This window comes from Pseudoliparis swirei, chromosome 9 (assembly GCF_029220125.1).
Source record: "Pseudoliparis swirei isolate HS2019 ecotype Mariana Trench chromosome 9, NWPU_hadal_v1, whole genome shotgun sequence".
Classification (NCBI taxonomy): domain Eukaryota; kingdom Metazoa; phylum Chordata; class Actinopteri; order Perciformes; family Liparidae; genus Pseudoliparis; species Pseudoliparis swirei.
Window position 1 is genome coordinate 3,975,534 of NC_079396.1, and position 12,605 is coordinate 3,988,138.

General features: G+C 48.3%; 1 protein-coding gene across 2 annotated transcripts in view; it reads left to right on the plus strand.

Moving 5' to 3' along the window:
* nphp4 (nephronophthisis 4) overlaps window positions 1–12,605 on the plus strand; it is a 179,687-nt gene that overhangs the window by 135,802 nt on the left and 31,280 nt on the right. For both annotated transcript variants that reach the window (XM_056424207.1, XM_056424208.1), the window contains one exon: window positions 11,402–11,562. In XM_056424207.1, the coding sequence (XP_056280182.1) occupies window positions 11,402–11,562 (161 nt within the window). The remainder of the gene's footprint in view (window positions 1–11,401; window positions 11,563–12,605) is intronic.

Sequence of the window (12,605 nt, forward strand, 5' to 3'; positions counted from 1 at the left end):
AAATAACACGAGAGAAGAAAATTACAGTTTCATCCAGAAACATTTTTTAAGTGACACAAAATGTAGAAACCAGTATTCCCAGGATACAGTCAAATAAAACAGAGACAAGTTTCTTCAAGAAATATATATATATATATTGATGATTTTGATCGCCCTTTTTCCTTAAAAAGAAAAAGGAAAAATATGTATATAAATAGATCTAAATATATCTAGAAAGAAAATTAAAGATATATATATATATATATATATATATATATGATTTTGAATGCCTTTTTTCTTAAATAAATATATATATAAATAAATATATATATATATAATTTCTTTAAGAAGCAAGGCGCTCAAAATCATAAATATATATATATATATATATATATATAAACAGGGCGCTCAAATCCGTCCAGGCTTCTTACTCTGATAGTGGTTACAAAATGCCGGCTGCGTGTGTCTCTCTGTTTTGTGACGTTGCAGTGGACAAAATAGCAGAAAGGCTTTCTAATCACAGCAATAGCATAACCACCATTTAAGGCCACCGTCGTCCTCGGTAACGAGCTCCAGTCCTGGAGCTGTGTAGCATTTCAAGAGGAAAAGCAGCTTGAGTGATGAAGTGAGGACTCTTCGGCGGACCTTGCCGACTGTTAACGCCGCGGCTTTCGCCCGCGGTTCATAAAACCACTCTGAAGGGGTATTCTTCCGGCCGTGTTAAGCACCATTATCATCAGGAATTACGGCAACCCTCGGGTGCTCCTGGATTTGTGAAATGGCCTCGTACTCCTCTGGTTCTTGTACTCCCATCAAGCTCAATCATCAGACCTAAAGACTCCCAGTCGACGGCCGAGGCACTGGTTCAGTTCACCGTCCACGAGGTCGACAGCCGCTCGCAGATATTACGTCTCTCTTAAAAGGCTCACGGAATTACCCGATCGATGACTTTTGAACATGCCGTCGCACGTCGATGTAGCGTATGATCCAAGTGGGTGACGTATTAAAGGCGGTGCACTTCCATAAAGATATGAAAGCTTTGAGAGATTTTTTAAAAAGGACCCATGTCGGTGGGTTGAAAAAAACAGTGCTTTGAAAAATAAGGACATTTCTACGTGAACCCAAACCTTTGAACGGTAGTGTGTATCGGGTGGATGTGTATTTGTGTATTTTATTCTATTCAGTCAATCAAATCAAATACAATACAATATTATTAGGGTCCGAGCGACAGACGAAGTCTGACCGAGAGGAACCTATTGAAATTGTTAGAGTTCTTATTATTAGGGTCCGAGCGACAGACGAAGTCTGACCGAGAGGAACCTATTGTTATTGTTAGGGGAATTATTCTTCTGATTTTTATTTTTGAACATTGGGGGCATATTAGGGGTATGTATCATATCCCAAAACTCACCAAATTTGGCAAGCTTGTCAGGCTTGGTGAAAATAGCCAGATGACATGGACCTCGAAATTCGGCTTTCAAAAATTGCTCTCTAGCGCCACCTGGAAGTTTGACCGGCGACGCCCCTCACCCAGTTTGTTCAAATGACTCGTTTTTTTTTTCACAAGTCCACTTGGACCTGCTCTACAAAAAAGCCTCTCAGGACCCTAAGCTCCGCCTACTTAAATTTTCCGCCATATATTTTTTGGTGAAAAACACATCAGAGGCGTTTGCTCCGACATACGGGGTCCAATTCAAACCAAACCTATTGGAGATAATGATCATGGAAGCTATATCATCTGAGATCTATCATCTTATTTCAAATATATCATTGTGGTAAGGATCTATGGCCCAGCGAACATTTTAGGGGCGTGTCCTGTTTTGTAATGCTCATAACTTCAACACTATTGGGAACAAAAAATAACAGACTGTCAGGATATGTGCAGAAGGATGCCTGAAACATTCACAGCAAATTTCGTGCAATTTGAACCGTAGGGGGCGCTACAATAATTCACCAAAGTTGGCCGTTTTTGGCGTTTTTGGCCGTTTTTCGCTTGATTTGGCCCTTTTCCACTTTTTCCCCATCGATTATTTCTCCCACAAAACGCCAACAGAATCGGCTAAAAATCAGTTTTATAGAATCTCAAGACTTGAATAATGAACACTGTGAAAAAAAACGGACTTTTCGTCGGTAGGAAATTTTCGGTTTTTTACTGCCAATAATTTTGTACTTTCTGTGATTTCTTTATGTTAAAAACTATTGCTTAAACTCATCCAATACTAACGCAAAAAATCAGGTGTGATGCCAGTCAAGGCCTGAACACATTCACACGAAGAAACAAGCACATTTCTTGGAGGAACACCTATTGATCACCTATTGAGAAGTAAAATAACCAAATTTTTCTGCCCAAAATAATGTGAGCTCCTACGGCTGCCTGTAAACCAGCTGGCTCATAGCTCACCATCATAAGTGTTGGTCTGGACACCTGGAGATGCGTGTTCGATTCCAAGACAAGGCAGTGTTTTTTCATCACTTTTTTTTTTTACATTGAATTTACATGACGTGATCTCTACTTCACGTAGGGACACACGACGCATGAATATGTTCACGTAGTTAAAGCGCCACCTAGTGGCTCAACTGGACTTCCTTCAGTCCGCCCCAAATTTGTTTGACTAGCCCGTTATTTAGAATGGAATAAGAACTCTCTCTCTTTTTCTCTCTCCTCTCTCTCTCTTTTTCCTTCTCTTCTCTCTCTCTCCTCTCTCTTCTCTCTCTTTTTCTGTCTCCTCTCTCTTCTCTCTCCTCTCTCCTCTCTCCCTCTCTCTTCTGCCCTCCTCGCTGGTCTGATACGAATCCGTATTGCCCTCTTACATCATTTTCAAAATGAGCTATATTGATAGATAGCCAAGAGCAATGGTCCTCAAACTAAGGCCCGCCTCCACATTTGGCCCGGCCCTCTGAACAATACCAGAGAGGCATTATGATTTTTTTTCAGTCTGGCCACGCAAATCCTAGACAAGCCCGTTATTTAGAATGGAATAAGAACTCTCTCTCTCTCTTTTTCTCTCTCTCTCTCTCTTTTTCTCTCTCTCTCGCTCCTCTCTCTCTTTTTCTCTCCTCTCTCTCTTCTCTCTCCTCTCTCTCTCTCTCTCCTCTCTCTCTCTCTCTCCTCTCTCTTCCATGACGTGGTCTATACTTCACGTAGGGACACATGACGCATGAATATGTTCACGTAGTTAAAGCGCCACCTAGTGGCTGAACTGGACTTTGTCGAATCCGCCCCAAATTTGTCGCGCTCGTTACAAGTCACGGCCCGGGTCCTCGGCGCCGGCTCCTTGCCGCCGGCTCCCCCGACCGGCGCGGGTGAGCGAGGACCCGTTCGACGCTGCTTGCAGCTTTAATTCTTCTTCTGGATTTTTATTTTAGAACATTGGGGGCATATTGGGGGTATGTATCATATCCCAAAACTCACCAAATTTGGCAAGCTTGTCAGGCTTGGTGAAAATAGACGGATGACACCGACTTCGAAATTCGGCTTTCAAAAATTGCTCTCTAGCGCCACCTGGAAGTTTGACCGGCGACGCCCCTCACCCAGTTTGTTCAAATGACTAGCTTTTATTTTTCCCAAGTCCACTTGGACCTGCTCTACAAAAAAGCCTCTCAGGACCCTAAGCTCCGCCTACTTAAATTTTCCGCCATATTTTTTTTGGTGAAAAACACATCAGAGGCGTTTGCTCCGAGATACGGGGTCCAATTCATACCAAACCTATTGGAGATAATGATCATGGAAGCTATATCATCTAAGATCTATCATCCTTTTTCAAATATATTGTTGTGGTAAGCATCTATGGCCGAACGAACATTTTAGGGGCGTGTCCTGTTTTGTAATGCTCATAACTTCAACACTATTGGGAGAAAAAAATAACAGACTGTCAGGATATGTGCAGAAGGGAGCCTGAAACATTCACAGCAAATTTCGTGCAATTTGAACTGTAGGGGGCGCTACAATAATTCACCAAAGTTGGCCGTTTTTGGCGTTTTTTGTTGTTTTTCGCTTGATTTGGCCAGTTTCCACCTTTTCCCCTTCGATTATTTCTCCGACAAAACGCCAACAGAATCGGCTAAAAATCAGTTTTATAGAATCTCAAGACTTGAATAATGAACACTGTGAAAAAAAACGGACTTTTCGTCGGTAGAAAATTTACGTTTTTTTACTGCCAATAATTTTTTACTTTCTGTGATTTCTTTATGATAAAAACTATTGCTTAAACTCATCCAATACTTCCCCAAAAAATCATGTGTGATGCCAGTCAAGGCCTGAACACATTCAAACGAAGAAACAAGCACATTTCTTGGAGGAACACCTATTGATCACCTATTGAGAAGTAAAATAACCAAATTTTTCTGCCCAAAATAATGTGAGCTCCTACGGCTGCCTGTAAACCAGCTGGCTCATAGCTCACCATCATAAGTGTTGGTCTGGACACCTGGAGATGCGTGTTCGATTCCAAGACAAGACAGCTTTTTTTCATCACTTTTTTTTTTACATTGAATTTACATGACGTGATCTCTACTTCACGTAGGGACACACGACGCATGAATATGTTCACGTAGTTAAAGCGCCACCTAGTGACTCAACTGGACTTCCTTCAGTCCGCCCCAAATTTGTTTGACTAGCCCGTTATTTAGAATGGAATAAGAACTCTCTCTCTCTCTCTCTTTTTCTCTCTCTTCTCTCTCTCTCCTCTCTCTTCTCTCTCTTTTTCTCTCTCTTCTCTCTCTCTCCTCTCTTCTCTCTCTCTCCTCTCTCTCCTCTCTCCCTCTCTCTACTGCCCTCCTCGCTGGTCTGATACGGATCCGTATTGCCCTCTTACGTCATTTTCAAAATGAGCTATATTGATAGACAGCCAAGAGCAGTGGTCCTCAAACTAAGGCCCGCCTCCACATTTGGCCCGGCCCACTGAACAATACCAGAGGCATTATGATTTTTTTTCAGTCTGGCCACGCAAATCCTAGACAAGCCCGTTATTTAGAATGGAATAAGAACTCTCTCTCTCTCTTTTTCTCTCCTCTCTCTCTCTTTTTCTCTCTCTTCTCTCTCCTCTCTCTCTCTCTCTCTCCTCTCTCTCTCTCTCTCTCTTCTCTCTCTCTCCTCTCTCTTCCATGACGTGGTCTATACTTCACGTAGGGACACATGATGCATGAATATGTTCAAGTAGTTAAAGCGCCACCTAGTGGCTGAACTGGACTTTGTCGAATCCGCCCCAAACTTGTCGCGCTTACAAGTCACGGCCAGTCGAGTCCGACCCGCGGCGCCCGGGTCCTCGGCGCCGGCTCCTCGGCGCCGGCTCCCCCGACCGGCGCGGGTAAGCGAGGACCCGTTCGACGCTGCTTGCAGCTTTAATTCTATATAATATACAAAACAGAAAGACTGAAAAGGTATAGGTAGAAGCAAAAAATGCTTATATATTCCTATCCTAAATTAATATCAAATAAATCAGAAAATTAATATAAAATAAAGTAAAAATAACAAAGAAAACAAAAAATAATTTTTTTATATATATATAGATACTGTGGCAGCCAGCCACGGACGAGACCACGAGGGGAAGTAAGGGATGGGAAATACCGACTGTTCCCTGTACTTCCCCACTGCGGCCCAGAGAGGGAGCCAACGGAACACCGACAGCCAGACGACAAAAGTGAAAACACCTGGGGGTGATTGGAGGCACGGGCCGGCAACCAATCACCACCCGGTACGTGGCAGATAAAAGACAGGACAGAAGCCCACAAGAGGAAAGTGGGGGAGACGACGATACGCCCGATTGAACTAAACCTCTGGTATTGGGAAATAAAAGACTTTGCATTTGATGGTAAATTGGGTGTGGACAGTTTAATTATTATTTCTCAGTCACGGGGCACCCGCCGGGTGCCACATATGGTGGAGAATGCGGGTTTCGCATTCTGACTGAAGATAATGATTAAACCCCCCCAACTACAATGGAATCAAAGGATTTAACGGCGCTGATTGCACAACTCGTGGCTAACAATCAACAGCTCATAGTTAACAATCAACAGCAGCAGACGCGCCACGACCAGACCCTGCTGGTGCAGCAGCAAACCACCGAGCTTCTGCGGACCCAACTCACGGGCGTTCGAAGCCCAGGAGGAGCATGCTGGCTATGAGAGGGACCGCGGGTCCACCCGCACGCTTCCTCACCAAGCAGACCCCCGCGGATGACATTGAGGTCTTCCTGCTCACCTTTGAGAGGACCGCGGTCAGAGAAGAGTGGCCTATCGACCAATGGGTAGGACTGATTAGCCCATTTTTGTCAGGCATAGCGCAGACCACCTACCAGGACGTAGCCACTGACCCCCTTACCACTTTTGACACCCTAAACGGGAAATTTTGAAACGCCATGGGTTTACACTGATCACCCGAGCCCAGCGTTACCACGAGTGGGTATTCGACCCCACAGTCACCCCTCGAGCACAGATGCATGAGCTAGTGAGGCTTACCAATGCTTGGCTGATCTCAGAGCCAAAACCCTCACTCCCATCGAACGGATCATCATGGACCGATTCATGAGGTCACTTCCCTCGACGCCAAGAAATTGGTGTGTCAACAGAATCCCCAGGCGTGGACCAGCTGGTGGATCTGCTGGAAGGGTACCAGGCCGCCCAGGAGTACTGCGCAATGGACGGCTGGGGAATACAGAAGCCCCACGCGCCCCAGGCGACAGCCCGAGGAGGGGCCCGTCGTGAGACCTACACAGGAAACACCATGGAGACGGCCCCACCAACCCCGACCACGAAGGTGTTACGAGTCTTGGGAGGAGGCCACATCGCCTGGAACTGTCCCCAGAAGGGTGATGTGCACATGGTCTCGGCCACCAGCGAGAAACCCGCGGACGACCCTATGGGTTACTAACCACAGGCTGGGCAGAAGAGCGGGGACTCACCTCGACTCCGGTCACCGCTAACGGGCGAGACGCCATCGCCCTGATAGATTCCGGAAGCGTGGTGACGCTGGTGCGACCGGAGTTCGCCCAGACCCCTCTCCTGGAAGACACACTGAGTGTCACGTGTATACATGGCGAGCACCGTCAGTACCCACTACAAACATCACGTTAAAAACAGTAAAGGGAACATACTCGGGCACCGCCGGGGTCGTACCAGGCCTACCAGTAGCCGTGCTCATCGGGCGGGACTTCCCCCTCTTCAGACAGCTGTGGCGGCGCCTGGCCATGGGAGGGCCGCGGAAGGCCCGAGGGGGCCCCTCGGCCCCGCCTCCCAGGCAGCGCCACTCGGCACCCGCCTCTGTGCGGTGCAGGACGTCGACCCCAAGGCTCCACCGACCCCTCTCAGAAGGAGAGTCCAGCACCGGGAGGTAGTGGCGGAAGAGGAAGAGGGACCGGGGAGACGAGGGAAGGGAAAGGAACCCCTCGAGGAAGAGGCAGGCGCTTCCCCAGCAGAGGAAGCCGACCAATGGGACATGTTCCCCTTCAACAACGACACCGGCGTGGGCCCAAGGCTGAGCCTCTAGCCGAGATTCGGCTCTGCCCAGCTCGAGGATGTCAACCTCACCAGCGCTCTGCAGCAAGTCTCTGTGATCGACGGCGACTCGTCGAAGGGTGAGACAACGTGTATATCCTCACTTTGCCATTAAAATGCATTATTATACCAGGTTGTCCGGAAAGCCTCCGGAACTAGTGACTTGTTGTTAGTACCACGGCCATTTATCCCCACGGTGCTGCGCTTAGCTCACACTCACCAGCTCGGAGCCCACCTAGGAGTAGAAAACCCTAGAGAGGATTAAAGCCAGGTTTTACTGGCCAGGCATAAAGAAAGCCGTGAAGAGTACTGCGGAGCTGTCCCGAGTGCCAACAGGTGGCACCCAGACCCCATCACCGCAACCCCTAGTCCCCTTGCCTATAATTGCCGTCCGTTTAGTCGAATAGGGATGGACCTGGTCGGGCCACTGCCAAAAGTGCCCGAGGACACCAATACATCCTAGTGGTCCTAGACTACGCCACCAGGTACCCAAGCAATTCCCCTCGCACCATGGCCTCCAAGGGAATAGCTCATGAGCTAATGCTAATGTTTTCACGGGTAGGCATCCCGAGGAAATATTAACAGACCAAGGCACCCCCTTCATGTCCCGAATCATGAAAGACCTATGCCGAGTCATGAACATTACCCAGTTGAGAACGTCAGTATACCACCCTCAGACTGACGGGCTGGTAGAGCGCTTCAACCAGACCCTGAAACAGATGTTGAGGAAAGTTATCGAAGCGGACGGAAGGAATTGGGATCAGCTCTTACCACACCTAATGTTTGCCATTCGTGAGGTGCCCCAGGCTTCCACAGGATTTTCTCCTTCGAGCTGCTATACGGAGACAACCCAGAGGACTCCTAGACCTGGCCAAAGAAGCCTGGGAGCAACAACCTCACCCCATCGGACCCTGGTGGAACACGTGGAGGAGGTACAGGAGAGAATGGCCACTATATGGCCCGTGGTAAGAGAACACATGGAGGCCGCCCAGGCCGCCCAAGCCCGTGTCTACAACAGGAGCGCACAGCCCCGGGTGTTCGGCGCCGGAGACAGAGTGTTGGTGCTGGTGCCCACCTCGGAGTGCAAGTTCCTGGCCAAATGGCACGGCCCCTACGAGGTGATCGAAAAGGTGGGAGAGGTCAACTACCGCATTAGGCAGCCCGGGCGAAGACCACCAGAGAAGGTATATCACATCAATTTGTTAAAAAAATGGGTCGCCCGGGAGGCTGTGTGTGCTGTATCTCTCCCACCAGGCCCGTCAAAAACGGAGGCCGTAGTGGTACCTATGGGCGAGCAGCTATCCGAGAGACAACGCCAGGACCTCCGAGAGCTGATCGACCGCCATAGAGATGTGTTCTCTACGGAAGCCGGCCATACCAACCTTCTGGAACATCACATCATTACCGAGCCCGGGAAGAAGGTAAAGCTGAGGCCCTACCGAATCCCGGAGGCCCGGAGAGAAGCCGTGCGGCAAGAGGTTAAAACGATGTTACAGAACGGGATCATCGAAGAGTCCCATAGTGAGTGGAGTAGCCCCATTGTGCTGGTCCCCAAAACAGACGGAACCCTCAGGTTCTGTAATGATTTCCGGCAACTAAACCTGATATCCAAGTTCGACGCATACCCCATGCCTAGGGTGGACGAGTTGATCGGCGGCTGGGGACCAGCCGATATATCACCACCCTAGACCTGACCAAGGGTACTGGCAGGTACCCTGGCGCCAGCGCCCGGGAGAAGACCGCCTTCATCACCCCCGACGGGTTGTTCCACTACCTAATGCTCCCGTTTGGCCTACATGGAGCCCCGGCCACCTTCCAGAGGCTGATGGACCGCGTCCTCCGGCCCCACCAGAAATATGCAGCAGCCTACATAGATGATATTGTCATCCATGGGGAGGAGTGGGGGACCCATCTCCAGCAGGTCACCGCCGTGCTGAGAGCCCTGAGAGGGGCCGGGCTGACCGCCAACCCCAAGAAGTGTCGCCTCGGCCCTATTGTAAACCTGGGGTTTACAATAGGGCGTGGATGCGTCAAACCCCAGGCAGGCAAGGTCGAGGCGATACGAAACTGGCCCCGGCCCCAAACCAAAAAGCAGGTGCGAACGTCCGTGGGGCTCACCAGCTATTACCGGGGCTTTGTCCCCGATTTCTCCTCCTCGCAGCACCCTCACGGACCTCACCAGGAGCCGGCTGGCCGACCGGATCCTCTGGACAGAAGAGACGGAGAAGGCATTCCAAGAGCTCAAAGAGGCGCTCTGCTCAGGACCAGTGTTGGTGACCCCCGATTTCTCCAAACCCCTCATCGTCCAGACAGGCGCTCCGGAAACAGGGGTGGGTGCCGTTCTATCACAGCTGCAAGAAGGGAGGAACACCCCATTACGTATATCAGCAGAAAACTGCTACCCCGAGAACAAAACTACTCGACGATCGAGAAAGAATGTTTAGCCATTAAATGGGCGTTGGAAGAGTTAAAATATTATTTGTTGGGACGGCACTTCACCCTTGTCACGGACCACGCCCCTCTCGTCTGGATGTCAAGGAACAAAGAAACTAATGCCAGGGTCACTCGCTGGTTCCTGTCCCTTCAATCCTTTGCCTTCTCCGTCGTCCACAGGTCCGGGGCCGCGCATGGGAACGCGGATGCCATGTCCCGGAGAGACGCCTTGGGGGGATGGGCCGCCCCGCCCTCCCGGTTGGAGCTGAGGAGGGGGGTGTGTGGCAGCCAGCCACGGACGAGACCACGAGGGGAAGTAAGGGATGGGAAATACCGACTGTTCCCTGTACTTCCCCACTGCGGCCCAGAGAGGGAGCCAACGGAAGAGCGACAGCCGGACGACAAATGTGAAAACACCTGGGGTGATTGGAGGCACGGGCGGCAACCAATCACCACCGGTACGTGGCAGATAAAAGACAGGACAGAAGCCCACAAGAGGAAAGTGGGGGAGACGACGATACGCCCGATTGAACTAAACCTCTGGTATTGGGAAATAAAAGACTTTGCATTTGATGGTAAATTGGGTGTGGACAGTTTAATTATTATTTCTCAGTCACGGGGCACCAGCCGGGTGCCACAATACATACATACATATATATATATATATATATATTAGGGCTGTCAATCGATTAAAAAAAATTAACTAATTAATCGCACATTGTGAAATTGCGATTAATTACAAACTTTTAATCGCGATTAATCGCAATTGAAAGTTTGTTCCTTCTTTTTAAAGACAAACTGCTTCTCTGACTGACAGGCTGCTATAGAGCCTCACATGTGTGGTGGGAGGTCCTTGTGATTTACTGAGTGATCATTGGTTGTTTTTTTCGCAAAATGTTGACAGACAAACGGATTGACCAATCACGTTGAAGGTTTCATGTGACGAGTTCTTTCCGCGCCGCGTCACCCGACACGTCGCCCTCCGTTCCTCTGTGTATCAGAGGGGGAGACGGGAGGAAGGAGGAGCAGGAGGAAACCCGACTGATTCATCCACGAGTTAAACTGATTTCTGCTCCTTATTTTTGCGGAGAAATAATTATTTTTAAAACGGAAACAGTGTCAAACCGTACTGCCGCGGTTTGACACTCAGAGGAGTGTAACAACTTCAACGAACACCGGAAGCAAGTCGAAGTGTCCTTGAGCAAGGCACTGAACCCCCAGTTGCTTCCCGGGCGCATCACTGCAGCCCACTGCTCCTTAATAACTAAGGATGGGTTAAATGCAGAGAACTAATTTCCCCTTAGGGATTAATAAAGTATATTCAACACAACAAACAAAAAAATCTATTAAAAAAAAATTTATTTTAGTGCGTTAAGGCGGCCAAATTAATCGCATAGATTAACGCGTTAACGCTGACAGCCCTAATATATATATATATACTCGATGTAGAATGCTCATCACATCATCTTTTAACTGTGTGTGTGTGTGTGTGTGTTAGCCCCCCCGGGCCTGCAGGTGCAGTTCAGAGTGGACGGGGGTTTCCTGAAGCCCGGGGAGAAGCGCTGGTTCCTGCGCTACCTGGCCCTGCACAGCATGCACATCGACGTCTGGGACGGCGACTCGCTGCTCCTCATCGGCTCCACCGCCGTCGAGCTCAAGGTAGGTAAACACATTTGTTGTTGTTTTCGTCGGATTCAAAACACAAACTCTTTAATTCCCCGTGACACGGCGCTCACGACGAGAGCCCCGCAGAGCGTCCCGTGTGTCGTTGTCAACGCGTGACGCCCCTTCATCGCAGCGCAGCGCGTCTGGCGTGGATTCACGCAGCGCCGTGCAGATTAGTTTTAACACATTACATCATCGTGAAGCCGGCGCTGCAGAGAAACAACGGCTCTGATAGAATGTCAAAGGAAACGAAAACACTTCATTATACTGTAAATTACCAGGTTTCCTCAAATACACCCAACAGACATTTCATAATAGTTGTTCTAAATGTTTTAACTCTGTCTTTGTAGAACCAGAACAAATACAAAGCAGGGTCATGGAAAACCTGGAACAGTCATGGAATTTTAAAAAGGTTATTGAAACAAAAAATTCTCAAACTTTTGGAAAAGTCCTGGAAATGTGTTCTATTCATATGTTCATTTTACGCAGAGTTTTAAATAATTAATATTATTGACGCTCCAAATATAAGTCGACATATGCTCTTTCATGCTCATTTTTCCCGCTGCAATTGAACGCACCGTAACTGGAAAGACATGAATGTTTATTCTTTTAAGCAAAATATTGTGTGATTTAAGGTTATATACTGTATGATTTAGAATTCTCATTGTTACTTTAAATACGACATTTTCTCACTTTTTCATTAATACACCGAGATTTTGCAAAACGCTGAGTCATGATTTGTTTTGTTTTACAGTCCTGGACACCCATTGGCCAACACGTGTATGAACCCTGTTACATGATCTTGTTTTCGTGAGGCGTGGCGGTTCATCACCAAACACACTTTTCAAGGATCCCCCCGGGGGTCAGTTCCCCTCCCCCTCTCCCCTCCGAGGGGAAAACAAACAACACATTAGAGGCGTCTACTTGCTCTCCATTGATTGGACAGAAACTCTCTCACCAACCTCGATGCAAGAATTGATTTGTTTTTCAACTTGGTGAAGTTCGGAAAGCCTTTAATGAGAAAAGAAAGAAAGGGA